This window comes from Lactuca saligna, chromosome 2, assembly GCF_052625555.1.
Source record: "Lactuca saligna cultivar CGN05327 chromosome 2, ASM5262555v1, whole genome shotgun sequence".
NCBI classification, from domain to species: domain Eukaryota; kingdom Viridiplantae; phylum Streptophyta; class Magnoliopsida; order Asterales; family Asteraceae; genus Lactuca; species Lactuca saligna.
The window spans coordinates 191,175,432-191,191,949 of record NC_136418.1 but is presented as its reverse complement, the minus strand read 5'-3'; the positions used below and the strand labels follow the sequence as shown (position 1 = coordinate 191,191,949).

The 16,518-nt window shown below is 35.3% G+C and overlaps 3 protein-coding genes across 5 annotated transcripts; 1 reads left to right on the top strand and 2 right to left on the bottom strand.

Annotated features, from left to right (window-relative positions):
- Positions 1-459: 459 nt before the first annotated feature.
- On the bottom strand, positions 460-4,198 carry GLA1 (Folylpolyglutamate synthetase family protein). 3 transcript variants are annotated; one of them, XM_078977361.1, is made up of 12 exons: positions 3,813-4,198; positions 3,411-3,511; positions 2,935-3,305; positions 2,768-2,865; positions 2,546-2,696; positions 2,399-2,461; positions 2,144-2,305; positions 1,876-2,067; positions 1,592-1,691; positions 1,371-1,502; positions 1,149-1,280; positions 460-965 (listed from the first exon to the last, which is right to left on the bottom strand). In XM_078977361.1, exons 3-12 carry the CDS (start codon positions 3,229-3,231, stop codon positions 637-639), a joined length of 1,656 nt encoding a protein of 551 aa, XP_078833487.1. In that variant the 5' UTR covers positions 3,232-3,305; positions 3,411-3,511; positions 3,813-4,198; the 3' UTR covers positions 460-636. The 3 variants fall into 3 exon arrangements, with proteins under 3 accessions (XP_078833487.1, XP_078833488.1, XP_078833486.1); XM_078977362.1 differs by having other exon boundaries at positions 3,437-3,511; XM_078977360.1 differs by lacking the exon at positions 3,411-3,511 and having other exon boundaries at positions 3,564-4,198.
- Positions 4,199-8,179: 3,981 nt separating this feature from the next.
- LOC145028639 (mitochondrial carrier protein MTM1-like) lies at positions 8,180-10,921 on the bottom strand. Its single transcript, XM_078977359.1, has 10 exons — positions 10,717-10,921; positions 10,331-10,634; positions 9,898-9,987; positions 9,698-9,826; positions 9,544-9,603; positions 9,296-9,466; positions 9,147-9,222; positions 8,829-9,070; positions 8,690-8,748; positions 8,180-8,623 (listed from the first exon to the last, which is right to left on the bottom strand). The coding sequence occupies exons 2-10, from the start codon at positions 10,592-10,594 to the stop codon at positions 8,491-8,493; spliced, it is 1,224 nt and encodes a 407-aa protein (XP_078833485.1). The 5' UTR covers positions 10,595-10,634; positions 10,717-10,921; the 3' UTR covers positions 8,180-8,490.
- A 3,467-nt stretch (positions 10,922-14,388) lies between these two features.
- PDV1 (plastid division1) lies at positions 14,389-16,228 on the top strand. Its single transcript, XM_078977358.1, has 2 exons — positions 14,389-14,820; positions 15,539-16,228. Exons 1-2 carry the CDS (start codon positions 14,494-14,496, stop codon positions 16,004-16,006), a joined length of 795 nt encoding a protein of 264 aa, XP_078833484.1. The 5' UTR covers positions 14,389-14,493; the 3' UTR covers positions 16,007-16,228.
- The last annotated feature ends 290 nt before the right edge of the window (positions 16,229-16,518 follow it).

Here is a 16,518-nt window from a genome sequence, read left to right as displayed (position 1 = left end):
CTGGTACAGTCTTGGACCGACACATGAGTTGAAATAGATTCGGATGTGAAATAGACTTGGTAGTGAAATAGACCTGACACAACCTTAAGCTGTCAGATATGTATGTTATGCGGTATTTTGGAGAACTCACTAAGCTTCATGCTTATGGTTTTCAGATTATGTTTCAGATGCTTCCGGATCGAAGAGGAATAACTCGGGATAATCGGACTGCACACACCATGATTTTCATCTCATTTAACTCTGATGTATTTTGGATGATTGATTGATATACTCTGATTTTCCTTTATTGTTTTTATTAACATGTTTGGTTGATGGTTTTGTTAATATAAAAATGAAATTTTTGGTTTTAAATTTAGGACGTCTCAAATAAAGTAAGGTCACAGTTAATGAAGCAACAATACAAGACTTTTCTGAACATTTGTTGTTAATGAAATAATAATATAAGGAGTATTCTGAAAATTTCCTAAATATAAATCTGTAATTAATCTTAACAAATTCGAACTGTCAAACAAAACTCCATTGAACCATTTTGAAGCTGAATTCCAACTGTCCCTGAAGAACATTTGATATTTGGAACATTGATAGATCTTTAAATACACAAAAAAACAAGTTGAAAGATCCTCCAAGAAACCGAGTTCAGAGGGAGCATAAAACCGAAGAAACAATATGCAGGGATCCCGTAACCACTAAAACACCTGCTGCTGCTGCTGCTCTATCCCCGCTTCTCGATCGAATAATGATCTCATCTCCAACCCTCATCGACTCCATCAACGAACCACCATTCAACAGTAACATACCATTACCATCATCATGTTTTTTCAGCCTATCTTCTTCTTCATAAATTTTAATACCCAAATCATCACACGCCTCCATCCAAGCATCTCTTAACAAGGACAAAGAAGCACTCCTGTACCGCTCTCCAGCAATGCTAACTTCCGTCAACAATACCGCAACCGGTCGCCTCACTGCAACAACAACATCATAAGAGTATCAATCTTACTTACAAGTTTATTTCTGAGGGGTAATTTCGATATTTATCACATTCAATACTTCCATCATGTTACATATATTGCTTACAAGTTTCATATTTGTGAAAAAATAATAATAATAATAATATTTGTTTGTTGGTCAAAGTATGAAAGAAGCACCTGCAAGTAATTCTGTTGCGAATGCTTGATGGTCTTTGTCGCTTGCCATAGCAACCACAAAAACCAAAGCTGCTTCCGGACATGTCATCTGAATCATGTCAGCCAAAGCCTTGGCAGATTCCTTGGTATGTGCTGGAATTAATTAACTAATCAAACTTTCTTTTCCTTTTCAATTGAATTCATAGAAAAAAAAAAAAAACATTCACATTTGAAGTTGAGAACCTCCATCCAGTAGTATGGTAGCACCAGGTAGTCCTAACGCCTCTGTTTCTTCTGATGTCAAAAACTGGCTTCTTCCCAGTAAGTGTGTAATTTCTAGACCACTACGAATGGATCCATCTGATATTCTCCATCCTGGAAATCGAATTCCACAAATTACAAAATTAAAATATTTAGTTATTTATTTATTTATAACAACTCTTTCAAACAAACCCAGGCAGCACCTTGATCACGAAGACAGAGTGCTGCACACGTGGCAGTTGCAGCATTTTGAAGTTGATGCCATCCCAGCAAACGCAATTTTACATCATACACCTCAAAAGACTACATAAGTTCACAACAAAAATATTATTCTCACATTTCACTACTGAATTAATAAAGGAGACTAAGAAATTGTTTCTTTTTTTTTTCTATGGATAAAGTGGTTGAATACATAATGATGTCTATCTGGATAATGAAGTGTTGTATGTATACATTCATAACTGAAAAGCGCATTCACATTACATACCAGTTGTAAGTCTCTGTTAATGTGAAGTATGATATCAGATACTTGGAAAGGAATACCAGAGACATTGGTAATGCCTTTAATCACACTTGTGTTTCCAGGATCAGATGCGGAGATTACTGGAGAACAACATGAAGATGCTTTATTGCGAAGAATGAGCTCGATGTGTGGAAGGTAGGGCCCGCCTAGAACCACCTGAAAAAAATTTATAGAAAACTTTTATGCTTATCACCAGATGAAGAAGATATGGCCCACTTAGAAACCACCTAACTGGGCGTCCATGTTTAATTATGCCTGATTTTGCAACTGTGATAGTTTCCAAAGAGCCCCCTAATGCAGCCAGATGTTCTTCACCAATTGTTGTGATAATGGAGACTGCAAGATCCGAACTTGAGATTATATTAGTGGCATCACGTGCACCACCTAATCCGGCCTTCGTTAAAAGGGCAAAGCTAATATTAGTCTGAGTATTTACAAATGTGCCATTTTCTGGTGAAATCTACTTTAGTCTAGAGATGAAATGGACCTCAATAACTGCAATGTCAACATTCTCTTCAGCAAATAGATTGAAGGCCACAGCAGTGAGAACCTATATCATGAGTTAAGCATTCAATTCAAACTAGCAATCTTTTTCCCCATAAGCAAATTTGTGTTTAATTTGTCGTAGGCGTACCTCAAAATGACTAAGGTGCCCCTCTTCAAGCTGCACAGCCTGATCAAGAACAAGTTTTATCCTTTGAAACAAAGAATTTACTGTCTTGGCTGATACCGGATCACCCAGTCTTCCTAATGTTATGCGTTCCCTAATGGTCTTGATATGTGGACTGTGATCATGTCATGTGGCTTAAGATCATTTGTATTGTACTAAACTAATGTGATTAACAAAAAGTAATACCTGGTGTAGCAACCTACAGAATAGCCTTGAACGCGTAAAATATTGGACAGAAATGCAGCAGTTGAACCTTTTCCTTTGGTCCCAGCAATGTGAACAGCCTGTATAATGATGATAACCTCAAATTTCAGAATATTGGACCCGAATCAATGCTAAAAGAGAACACAAACCTTGAATTTAGATTGAGGGTTTCCAAGCGATTGCATTAGCCGTTTCATCCTTCCCAGATCAAAACCATCATCGGAGTCGGTTCCAGCCCCTTTTGGAACACCAGATTTTTCATGGTTCTTCAGATTATCCAGATAATCGTTGAATTCTTTCAGTTCTGACTCTTCTTCTGATATCAATCCTGAGAACTTGTGCTTGAACCCTATATCATTTACAAGTGTCCTGTTTCCAGCTGCAATTAAACACTTCTGGAGGCGATGGAGATACCGGTGGTTGCCGACGATCCCGGAGAACTTCATTTATTTATCTTATGTTTTGTGTTTTGTAATATCCCTCGTCATAACTAGCTAATTTGCCACTTAACAGCCATTCCCTAAGGTTTCTTAAAACGTTAATTGCTGACTTGACTAAATAAAGATTACGTAAAAACACTACAAACGTCCCAGGATTAAGATCCTGATCTTTAAAGTTATTATACCCTACTGTATATGAGAGAGAAGTTACGTTCGTAAATGGTAGGCCTTTTATCCAAGAGTTGGAGCACCTTAGCAAGACATTTTTTCCCAAATGAAGCTAAACCTAGAAAACCATAAGAGCAGATAAGAAGAAAGGCAAACTGGATTCAGATTACCTTAGCAAGAGATCGTGTGGGGGTACTCGAAACAAACGATTAGAAGTTAGGCTAAGCGGAGTGGAGGTCGCCACCGGCCTCGCTACGCTCGCTAACCAACTTGAAACACCGCCCCCTAACACTCGCTAGGAGGTTTGCTACCGGGCAGTCGTTGAAGTTTTGGCGAGAATAGAGAGAAACAGCAAAGCACTGTGATTGGTTGGAAATAGTTGGACTGGATTGCAAAAAGATAAACGATGAAGAAATTACCAGGAATTTCGGACAGGAAGACGAAAAGCAAAGCTGTTCCAAACCCCAAGAACAAGATCCATGATCCAAAATCTCTCGATGTCGATAAGAGAGACAACCTTTTATTTTCAATCCTGGTAAAATCAAATCAAACCCTAAAAATTTAAAAGCTAACTGAAGATGATCGTATGCTCTTCACACACCCACTTCAATAAACTTGTCGATTCATGAATAGGAAACCCCATTTATGAACGAAAACGCAAAAAATTCATAGAAGACTTGGGAAGATAGGGAAAGGGGAGAATGAGGTGGGTCGATTTCACGAATCTGGAGAGGATTTAATTAAAAGTCAAAGGGGGGTATTTGATCTTCATAGACCCCAAACTGTTTCCTTTCTTGAACTCATACCCTTTTGCTAGTGATACATTGATAAAGAAAAATGGGGCATTTAATAAAATCTGTTTAATACTTGTATATAAAAAATGTTTGTATATTAAAATAAAATAATTAAATTAAATTAGGAAAAGATTTTTTTTTTAAAATAAAGTATTAGGAGTGTTACAATTCCCTAGTAAATGCTAAGATTAAGTGTTAAAAAAAATAAGATGGCTTTAAAAAAATAGGGTATTTAATGGCAGTAAAAACATATGACACTAGCTAGACAAAATCCTTTTAATATGTTTTTTTTCTAAGAACTATCAAGAAAAAGCAGTAAACGAACTCGACATTCTGCGAACTGTTCGTGAAGCATTCGGCAGAAAGTTCATTTATGTTCGTTTTTCAATAAATAAACGAACATGAATACAAATTCTCATTAGTTTATTTAAATGAACGAACATGAACAATGGTCTCATTTGTTCAGTTATGTTCGTGAACGTTCGTTTATGTTCGTTCATATAAGTTCCTTTTATGTTAATATATGCTTAATTGTGTTTGATTACATTACTATATTATATGTTCAATTATGTTTGTGTATGTTCGTTCGTTTAGCATGTTCACGAATATGAAGGAACGAACATCAACAATGTAATTTGCTAAACGAACAGACATTAATAAGAAAAATCATTCGTTTATCTGTTCATTTTCGTTCATTTGTTCAGCTAACTTAAACGAACAAACATTAACAAACCCTCGTTCTTATTCGTTCAGTTCATTTACAATCCTAAGTGTATATGTGTTAATGATAGTGTGATACAAGGATGTGGTGTAGTGCGTAATGACTTAAATTAAAATAATTTTAGTTATAAAACAAAAGTCACTGGAAGATTAGAAGTTCTTAAACAAAATCATAGTAAGCTAAGTTCACATAAGAGTAGAGGAAGAGGAATTGAGGAAGGGGTTTAAGGAATGTCTAGGAACTTACACAGGGTCAAGATGAAGGATGATCGAAAGAGGTTGCACTCCACAACAACGGTCAGCGGCGATGTGTGAAGAAGAAAGAAATTGAGCCAAGGGCCAAGGTAGTGTGAAAGTTTCTACATGAGGAGAGGAGAGTGTGAGATTACAAATTAAAGTAAGGAAAATTACTTAAAATGGCAACCAAATAATATTTGAGTTTATGTCCCTTTGAACACAAATACAAAAAATAATAATAATAATAATAATAATAATAATAATAATAATAATAATAATAATAATAATAATAATAAGAAGAAGAAGATAAAAGACATTTTTAACTAAATCAAGAAATATTGTATCACGTGATGGACATTAACCCATAACTAAAATATGTTAAATAACTCATAACTAAAATATATAGATAAGTCATAATTTGCTTTGATATATATATATATTTATTGTTTAAAACTGAACTAATTACTTTTTATGATGTAGAAATATAGAATTTTGTTTTCTTTTTATTTAAGCTCAATCATTTAATGAAATAAGAGATAACATAATCCAAATCTTGTACCCATTTGATAAAAAGACGAACGTGAAATAGACACATAAGGGCGATCGATCAAGGACTTCTTCTGTTGTTGCCCATTGAGTCATTGTTGCTTCAATTTCCGTCATTCGTTGTTGCTACTTGTCGGCGATGTCCGACAACCATCTCCGATAGACGAGTTTGAGGTCACATTGCACAACAAAACAAGTAAGTTAACCCAATCCTATTCCTATTGTTTATTGTTAGATTAATTTAAAATTTCATTATTTGGCAATTGGTATTGTGTTGAAACTTCAAAAATAGAAATTAGCAATTATGTTTGTTTAATTAGGGACTTAACGTTAGTAGTTAGTGATTATTTGTTGTTGAAACTTGAAATCAAGTTTATAGTTGAAATATTTTGAGTGTAGGTTCTATTAATAAATTTGTCAAAAGACAATTAGATGACAATGGTGGAGGAATTAATGAAAGTTCACAAGTTCCACAACCTAATAAACCTACCTAAAAACCACAAGCTCCACAAGAACGAAAACCTAATGAACCTACTCAAATACCAGAAGTTCCACAAGGACCACAACATGATGAACCTAACCAACGACCACAAGTGCCACAAACTTTTGATTTGAATGATCTTCCTTTAGGTAATATTCAAAGTTATCATCAAAAGACACAAGAAAAATGTGATTGGTTATTGAGAAAAAACAAATATATTAGTGAAGTCTTTCATAAGCAAACGAAACTAACTTTTGGAAATAAAAAAGCGAAGACGTGAACTTTAATATATAATATATATTTTATAGTTTATTTTATCACTTTGTTATGTCTAATGAAATTGCAATTTTTTTTTCTTATTGTATATTATGTGGAATTTGTTTTTTTTTTTTTGTACTACTTATTTACTTTGATCATTGCTCCGTCACTAACCTTAGGTCTAACAGTTTTTATAAAAGATTATCACGTATTTTTATTTTGAATCATTTACAGAAAAAATATATTTTTCTTTAACATAGGTCACGGGTTTGAGAAAATTACCAATTTGAGATAAAATAAAACTATGTTGTTCTAGAAATAAATTAAGGATGTTAAATTTAATAAAATTTTGATAAAATGTAAACTTAAACCTGCTCATTCATTAATTAAATTAATCAAAATTTGAAATTTTATCTTTTACCATCATCATTGGTTCATAACTGAAAAACGATTATCAATCAGACTTATGAGTGGTTCACAAGGAAACTTCCCTTTATTCTAACATGTTGGATGATAAAACATGAAACTTGTGTTGGATACCATCAAACTTTAGGCATTTTACATATATTATGATAAGTTGTAGGGATATATTACGAATATTAGGTTGACTATTTCTCATAAAAGTGTTGCTTCCCCTTGCTCTTCTCACCACCATACATCAATATCCTTTATTGATTTCTTTTACCCACACTTTGATCTTAATTTCGGGCTTTTTCTTTTTTCTCTTCTTCAAAACCACCCGAAACGTAACTCTGCTCACGGAGACGTTTGCAGAGCTACCGTTAGCGTTGTTAAGGACACATACAATGGCACCAAACCAAAGGCCAAGGTTCACCTCCGAATCCGTGGCTCAATTCCCTGAGCTTGATGATCAAACTGTCGATGGTCTGTGTCAGTCTGTCTCTTTATCATTATTTATATCTATTATTGTTTGTATCAGTTGATGTGTGTGCCTATATATCTATGCGGTGATGAAACAGGATTAACGATTGATCAAGGGATCGCTTGCGTGCTAATGGTGGTGGCTTTGGCGCTAACGTACCTCATTCATTGAGTTTGAGTTTCTTTTCACCATTCATCATCCTTTTATTCCTACGAAACATGAGCTCGTCAGGAAAGATGTATTGTGCATGGAATTGTGTTTCTTGGAAAGCAAAGTTTATGGTCAAAGACATTTCGTCTTGAATTGGAGGTATGAAGGGTGGGAATGATGAGATGGTAGAGAGTTTTTAGATCTACGTTGTATTTGATTCGTTAGTCTCTCTTTTTGATATTCATAATATGAAAGATTTAATTTTGTGAGCATGATTAATTATGTCTATATTATGGAACTTACGCTCGCCATCGCCATGTATAATATATATTTTGTAGTGTAAAAGCAAAAACTAATAATAATTTTTGAAAAAGATTATTGTGATAATTGCATTGCTCAATAGAAAATGTCTGGATCCCAGACATGTACGTGACATAGACCCAGATAGTTATATCACTCTCAATAAGCCATTGATGTTGGTGCATAATGTGAGATTATATTATGCAACATTTTGGTGATATTGCATGGACAGACGTACGTTGTCAAAAGGATGTTGTAATTATTACTATTTTACAATGTAAAGACTCTCATGCTTTATAAGAATAGTTGTGCATTATTTTACAATGACTACTGATCTATATCTTCAACTTCATTTTTCGGCTTATAGATGCAATAATAAACGAAACTGGCATACTTTATAATGGCAACGATTAGTGATTTGCTCAAGATATATATAGAGATATTGTATTTTGTTCAAAATTGTTCAGAGCATGAAATACAAAATTTTAACTACAGCTTGACTCTGTTGGTGGAGAGAGAAAAGTAAAAAGAAAAAAGGAAATTAGTGGTGTGTTCATGAGGCAATGAGAAGAGCATCTAAAACTACTACCGACTACCAAAAACTCTGCTAATCTTCATGCCAACATAATGTATTATTCTTCTCCTCCATCATCATCATCATCACCATCATCATCATGATGAAGCTGGAGATCAAGTCTAACAGAATGAACAGTTTGAGATGATGTTAGTCAAGAAGTTGAACGTTGATGATGCAGAGCATACTTGACAACTTCATAAAACGACACCACAATTCCAACAGAAGGCCCTGCACGGCCCACACGTGGGCCCACCCCTGTAAATAGTCCCCTCATTCCCCCATCCCTGACGAAACAAATAGAATTAATAATTCACAAAAGTGCAATAAGTTATATATAACTGTGCACATACCTCCAAACCTCCATTAGAGTCTGCCTTGTTGTCATCCTTAATGCTCTAACAGGATCCTTCTGTGATGACAACATAAAAGTAGAAATGAGAATCAATCCACCCAAAATTATTATTCAGAAGGAAATAATACAAGACATACCTCTATCTGTCTTCTGGTTTTTGCAACATCAAGCGGACAGGTGGCGGCTGCAGCAAGGCTGCCTGCAACAAAACCTGCTGAGAAATTGACTCCAAGCATGCTGGCGGCATTGGCCTCTTCACCCACCACACCCAGAAGCCGCCTTCTTACCGGCTCAAGGGTTGACCAACAAATTGCAGAAAAAGGCACATCACGTGCCAGCTGTGCCCCAAGACCTGTCCAAAGGGCGCGATAGCTTTGCACTGCAAAACCTCAATTGTTAAAATCCCATTGCTATTCAGTGCAAAAAGAAGAGCAATAACTTTATGTCTAAATTACCATTTGTCGTCTTCACATCCAGTAACATCTTCCACAATCCCGGAGCTTTTTTACCAGTGTTGAAGTCTTTAAATGCCTAAGTTTGTGACAAAAATCAAAGATTAGTAAAATGTGAGTAGAGTTAGATGATAAGATAAAAATATAACAACCTGCATACGGGTTCTAGCAAGTTCGATAGGATAACAGGTAGTGCAAGCCAATGAACGTGACAATGATCCAGCCAGTAACGGGGCGTATGGTGTCATGCTTGGAGCGTTTTCAGCTGCAAACTCTTCAAACCAATTCCGGAAGATGTCGTAGCAAGGCAGATAGATTCCCACCTGCTCAAACAAAAAATACATTTACACTAAGCATCCATTAATGGAAGAAAAATAAAAAATCAGGTTCGGGTCCTTACAGTTGGTATAGCCAATGCAAGACCAGCATTGGTGCCTCGCCATAATCTTCCAAATCCCTCCTGAAAAGACACTCCCAAATCTTAAAATCATCAACAATTAGAAGAAAACTGCTGGACTACAGATTATATATACAAAAGGAAGAAGATGACCAACCTGCCGAATAATTTTGTAGAAAACATCAAGTGTTCCTTTGTACTCAAAGCAATCCGGTGGACAGATGGACACTGTACCATGTACTCCAGCACGACTACACGATGGAGAACATCTTAGATCCGCAAACATCTAAAACAAACAATTACAGGATTATCAACATCATAATTGTTTATTGCACAAATATTACAAAGCAAACATACCATGTTTGGTCCAAAAACGGCCATCCGACTCGTAAGATTAGTCATTGGATGCAAGTATGCCACACCAGCAGCCTGTGCTTGCAGCCTTGTCTGTCAAATCACAACCATGAAAAATCGTTACCATCGTCATCAACACCCAATATGAAGTTAAGTTAACAACAAATTAGCAACATTAATAAGTAATACACAGTTTTCTGAATTTGAGTTTGTATGTCAAAAACAGTTGCTTATCAACTTGAATATTTAAAAATATATATATATATATATATATATATATATATATATATATATATATATATATATATATTATTGAAAGTGTATGTTTTGTATGCGAGACGTACAGAAAAGGATACAAAAGAGGCTTGAAAAAAAAAATTGAAGAGAAAAGTAAAGGTGGTGCAGAGGTAAAGGGGGAAACAGAGAAACTACGTACTTTGGCCACATCAAGAGGGTTAACAATAATGGCGGAGAGGAAGGCGGCGCCAGCGGCGGATAACGCTCTTTCGCAAAGCCCTAATTTCTCATTCATCTTCGTTGGTATAGGCTGTTGCGGCGGAGGTTTAATGGGTTCTGTCATCCTTGAAGATTCAGACATCAACTCAACTTCATATTCATGTATACCATTCCCTGGAGATTGATCCGAGTCCGTAAACAAATTATCGTGTTCATACTGAATCGATTCCTTCTTCTTTACCATGTCCCTTCAATTCAAAACTTTGACCAATAGGATCTTAATCCTGAAATGAAATCCATACATATATTCGTCTTTAACCAAATTAAGTATCGTGTTTACTACGATTACCAGAAGAAAAATATTACCTTTTGATCGCAGCTTTTATTGAAGAACTTGTGTCTCCAAATTGCTTGGGGGGCAAGGGAATTGAGAAAAACGCTCTGACGCCACAAAGAGAAAAGGGAAACCGAATCAAATTTGATTATAATGATGTAGGCTGTGTTCATACGTGTCAAAACCTATATAACAAACCCAATTGCTAGGTCTTGTACTTTCGTCGTGGCTAAATCTTCTATATCATAGAATCATTCTACACCTTGCAAAATTTGCAAGTCTCTATTTGAGTCTCTGCAACAGAAGATATGGACCATACATCTAAATTCTGCAATAAAAAAATTGTATGTTTTTTAACGTTTGCAACCTACTAAAATAAACTGAATTTTAAATAAAATTATTTTACAAACTTCAAATGATTTTTTAACATCAAAATTTTAATAATAATAATCATACAATACTTAAAATAAAATTCATTCAACTAAATTAGTCATACAATAAAAAAAATGTTTACAATAACCAATATTTCATAGACAAATAAGATTTTATAAGGTATTGTAAAAAGTATTTTCAGTAAAAAGTATTTTCAACAAAAATCACAACATTCATAGCAATATTTCATATCCTAGCACAAATTTTCATATTTTAATCAAGAAAAAAAACTTGATTTCAACAATAATTTTCACAGCAATATTAAACAACAATTCACAACATTTTTCAGCAACATCTAACATCAAATTTAAGAAAAAAACAACCATTTTCAGCAAAAAGAATCAACAAATGTGACTAGATTATAGACTTTTCAGCAAGAATAAACAACATTCACAATTTTCAGCAACAACTTAAAAGGGTCTTTCGACATCAAAATTGAATTTTTCAGCAATGTTATGGAATTTTAGAAATTATGAACACATTTTCAACAATATTTTCTTATTTTCAGCAACAAAAAAAAACTTGATTTTCAGCAATCTTATGAAATTACTAGTAAAATATACAAGGAATATGATTTTCAGCACTATTTTCATATTTTCAACAACAAAAACTTGATTTTTAGCAACAAAAACTTGATTTTCAGCAATCTAATGAAATTTCCAGCAAAATACACAAAGAATATGATTCTCAACACTATTTTCATATTTTCAACAACAAAAACTTGATTTTTAACAATAAAAAACTTGATTTTCAACAATCTCATGAAAATTCCAGCAAAATACACAAGGAATATGATTTCCAGCAACATTTAATAAGAATTTTACACAAGAAAATATATTTTCAACCATATTTCGGATTTCCAATATCCAACAACAAATTTATATAACAAGAAGCAATTTCAACAAAATTAAACCACATATTTCAGTACATTAGAGAGTTTTCAAGCAACATTAATCATCAATTTGATGTTAGAACCGGAAAAAAAAAACGAAGAAAAAAGAAAGCAAACTTGTTTGTTGCGTTGTTGTTCGTATGCTATAGGAGACGAGGCGTTTCCTGTTGCCTGCGATCGGAGAGGAGGCGACGGCGGACGACGGTGCTGATCGGAGAAGATGAAAGATGAAGACGATGTTGGAGCGAGGCAGGAGTGTCGATGGTGGGTGAAACGTGAGAATGGCTGGGCCGAATAGAGAAGGAAAAGAAAAGGGCGTGTTTTTTTTAGGTTAAAAGGACTTCGCAGATCTTAGAAGATGCTAGTCCATGTCTGTGTGGTGAAGACCTCAGGCAGACGTTTTTGGATCTACCCACTTCGAAAAAACAAACACACTGCGAGAACCTATGTATGCGCGTGGTCTGCGCGGCGCAGACAGAAGTAATTTCGCATATCTACAGCAAAAAAACAAACAACATTTTAGTGTCTCCACCGCTTTCTCATTAGCACACCACTACCATCTCCAACCCCTTCCATTCGTTCCATGTTCTTTCTATTCGTTCCGTCTTTAAGATTTTCGCATCGTCTTTTCTTGCTATCTAGAACATCGATTTCCACTTCCCTCCCATTACCGTATGAACCACCGCCACACCTTCTCTTTCTCTACATCTCACCGGTTTCCTAAAAAACTGTCAGCTACACCGATTGATTTCCGTTTACCCCACAACAACCACTTGGCGATGATGGATTTCGACAATCAAACGCTCATCTGAAATTCTTCTCCAGATAGTTTAATTTCGAACAATTAACCTTCAATTTTTTTAAAGTTTGATACATATTTTCTTTTTTCTTTTTTTGAATGATGGATTTGTTTAATTTGGTCAATTCATTCATCGAGAAAGGATGCAGCGTTGTTGTTGATGAAGAAATCGGAAGAATCGGCAACGATCATAATCCCGATGACATTGAAGATTATGATGTGGTGGAGAATACGATGAAGGAGTCGCTCAAGAGATTATTTGCATTTGAGAACGGTGACGAAGCAAGGAGAAAGGCTATAGTGGAAGTTCAAAAGGCATGGCAGCGCGTGATCGAAACTAACTCATCGCCATCGTCGTTAGATCTAAAATGGCAGTTGATGACTCAACTACATCACCAAGGTTTCGATGCCAGTACAACTTCTCTCCTTATGATACATTTTGGTCACCATTTTCATTTTTCTTCAAAGTTGAAGCTCTAAAATTACAATATTATAAATCTTTTAATCCCTAACCCTTAAATCATTACAATAATACTCCGTTAGATTTAGGATTTCAAGCTCTCGATAACATGATTTTGGATTTATATTTTCTTTTTTTGGATATTAATGTATTATCGAACTCTAGTCTAACACCATGGTAGATTGAAATTTTCAGTTGAAAAATATGTCAAAGATGTTGTAATAATAGTACTTAAACGAATTAATGAATTTCCAGAGAACGAAGGTGAAAGTACATCATCAGTACCATTTTGTTCCATCCAATTGTTGGTGCCATCAATGCAAGCCATCAGTTTGCTTTGATTTGAAAACATGCTCTTAACACATAAGGTAATGGAATTTTTGATAAAGCAAGGGTATTTATGTAATTTTAATTGGGTTTTTAGTTTGCAGTTTGGTGCTTTTCTAGTGTTTATGGCAAACGTAACCGTTTGCAGAAAGCACACGTGTAAGACCTACTTTCCTACCCAAATTCACCATTACTGGTATTTATGATTCATGCTTAAGAAATTAAATTTGATTCCACTATGGAGTTCTTAATGAATATCAAATTATAATATACAATTCACACCCACATTCTTGCAATTTTTTTTTGAATATAAGTTAATTTTGGATAAAATCTTTTGATACCGATCTAATATATCACACGATTTTACATTTCGATGTTAAGTAAATTCACAACATCACGTTATAAATCAGTTATAATGCATTAGAGATGAGCAAAGGAATCGACCTGGATGGAACCGGCTCGAACCAAACCCAGTCCGGGAACCGAAGTCAACCGAAATTAAGAACCGAATCGGACCGCCGATTCTACTGGTTCCCGGTTCCAACCGGTTCTTGCCTTGTCTTCAATGTTGGAACCGATCATCAAGAAAATAGCAACAAACGGTTCGGTTTTTGTCTGCTCTACCGGTTTCCGATTCAAAAAATCTACAAAAATATCATCTCGATCCCAGCCCAAACGGTTCTATCCAATTTCAGTTCCGGTCCATTCTCGATTCAAATGCTCTTCCGTGGGATGAATAATTCCATTATTTTTTTCAGCCTCAAGTCTCATCGCTGTACCAATGAGCTGTCTACTCTTTTCCACGACATACACACGGGACCACGTTAACCCTAACGCAAACTTCCTATTCCCGCTTCGAATCGCTTCCATCCTTTCCTTTTCTGTAGTTTCCTCCACTCATGAAATGGGAGATGGAGATGGAAGAGGTGGAAGCCGTTCTCGAGAAGATTTGGGACTTGCACGATAAGCTTAGTGATGCTATTCACTCCATTTCCAGATCTCATTTTCTTCATTCCGTCAAAGCCTTACGCAGTTCCAACGATCTATTCGACCGTGCTGCAGATAACAACAAGAAAGTCTCCGATGGTGAAGTGAAAGGAGGTTTCGTTTACGTTAAAGACTTCCCGATCGAGGAAGATGATCACTCGGCTATTCATGAGGCCAAGAGTTTGAATTCTATTCGTACCGCTCTAGAGAACCTCGAGGACCAGCTTGAGTTCTTTCATGTGAGTTTCTGTAAAATTATTGCTTCGAATAATACTAGTTATGCCCTCTGTCCGAGAATTGTGTTGTAGCAGACCTAATTTCTTTGTTGGAGCGAACCCTAATTTCTTTGATTGCTTGATATTTTACCCACGAGACCAGGAATTTTGTTAGAATTTGACCTAATTGGTATATTTGTTGGATTCCATTATATGTTTACCTACGGGGACGAATGAGCTGATGCTGATCTAAAGTACAAGCCATGAATAAGCTTAATTAGGGATTTTACTGATTAAGAGATTTTAATGAATGGCTTAAACCGGCAGGTTTTAGTGGTTTGTTTATGTTGTTATTTTCATTGTTAGTCATGGTTTATATTTATGAATACTTGTATTGCAAATGTACAGTTTGGTTGCTGCTGCATCCTGAAGGATATGGTGTCGAATTTGTTCATGGAATCAGTCGTTTCAACTTACTTGTTTGTTATGAAAGAAATTTACAGTTTTACACTTACAAATGCACGAGCAAAATTGTTTAATTGAAATCAAACCTTGTATGCCAACTCTTGTGCAATCCTAGTAATAAAGATAAGGATTCATAGTAATATATTGCTTATTATTTTTGGTGCCAAGGTTAAGATGTTATTTCCTGATCATCTGCATTATGCTAATTGCTACACCCCCAATTAAATATACATATGCAAGGAAAAAAGCTTTTTGTAAAAATCTTTTTTGGATGCAGACTGTGCAAACACAACAACGGGCAGAGAGGGATGCTGCAATTGCTCGGTTAGAAGAAAGCCGGATTGTGCTTGCATTAAGATTAGCGGATCATCATGGAAAAAACTACAAAGTCATAGAAGAAGCAAGGGCTTTTGTCGGACAAGTACAAAACCACAGCTGTTCCTATAACAACATAGAGAAGAAGTCAAACATTCTGGTCAATGTCGTGATTTCTAGTTTTAATTTTGCAAAAAAGTCCCTGAAAGTTGATCATGTTGGCGGTTTGTTTGGGAACGCGGCTTTATTTGCGGTTAGCATGCTGGCGTTGTTGCATCTTCATCAGGTAGCTGATAGGGATAGGGATAGGGACCACCATGGTTACATCTCAGATCTCCATCAAGTTAAAGTTAATACAAATGTCACAAAAGTTTATATACCCGAAGGGAGTTCTTCAAATGGTCTGGACGTTTTATCTGCCAGAGGTTAAAAACTAAAAAGACAACTACTACTACTACTACTATCTCAAACTCTTTTGAGTGTTTCTTTTTTTTCTTTTGGCAAATAGCAATCTGGCGTTGTATTAGAATGTCTCTAAGTGTAGGTGTTGATTTACTCTTTTCCTAAATTTGTATATTTTTAGGCTGCATTTTGTTTGGTGTGCATAACAAGGATTGAACATTTGAACTACGATGGATGGGAACTTTACTTACTCCTTTTTTCCCCTTTTTAACACATGGACGTTGACAGGGAGGCATATGCCAGTGAAATTTGAGAGTAGATGTTGCATGTGAATATGATGGGTTTAATTTAATATTGTCAACACCGATTTGAATATGTTAATAAGTTGATTTAATAATTAATATAAGGATATTCGATCATCAGAATTGAAAGCATATCCTCATATCACCAACTTTTAATCAAATTACAAAAAATGACCAACAACTATGAAGCAAATATGTTTTGGACTCCTGCGTTGGACTATCAGAAAAACACCGAGGT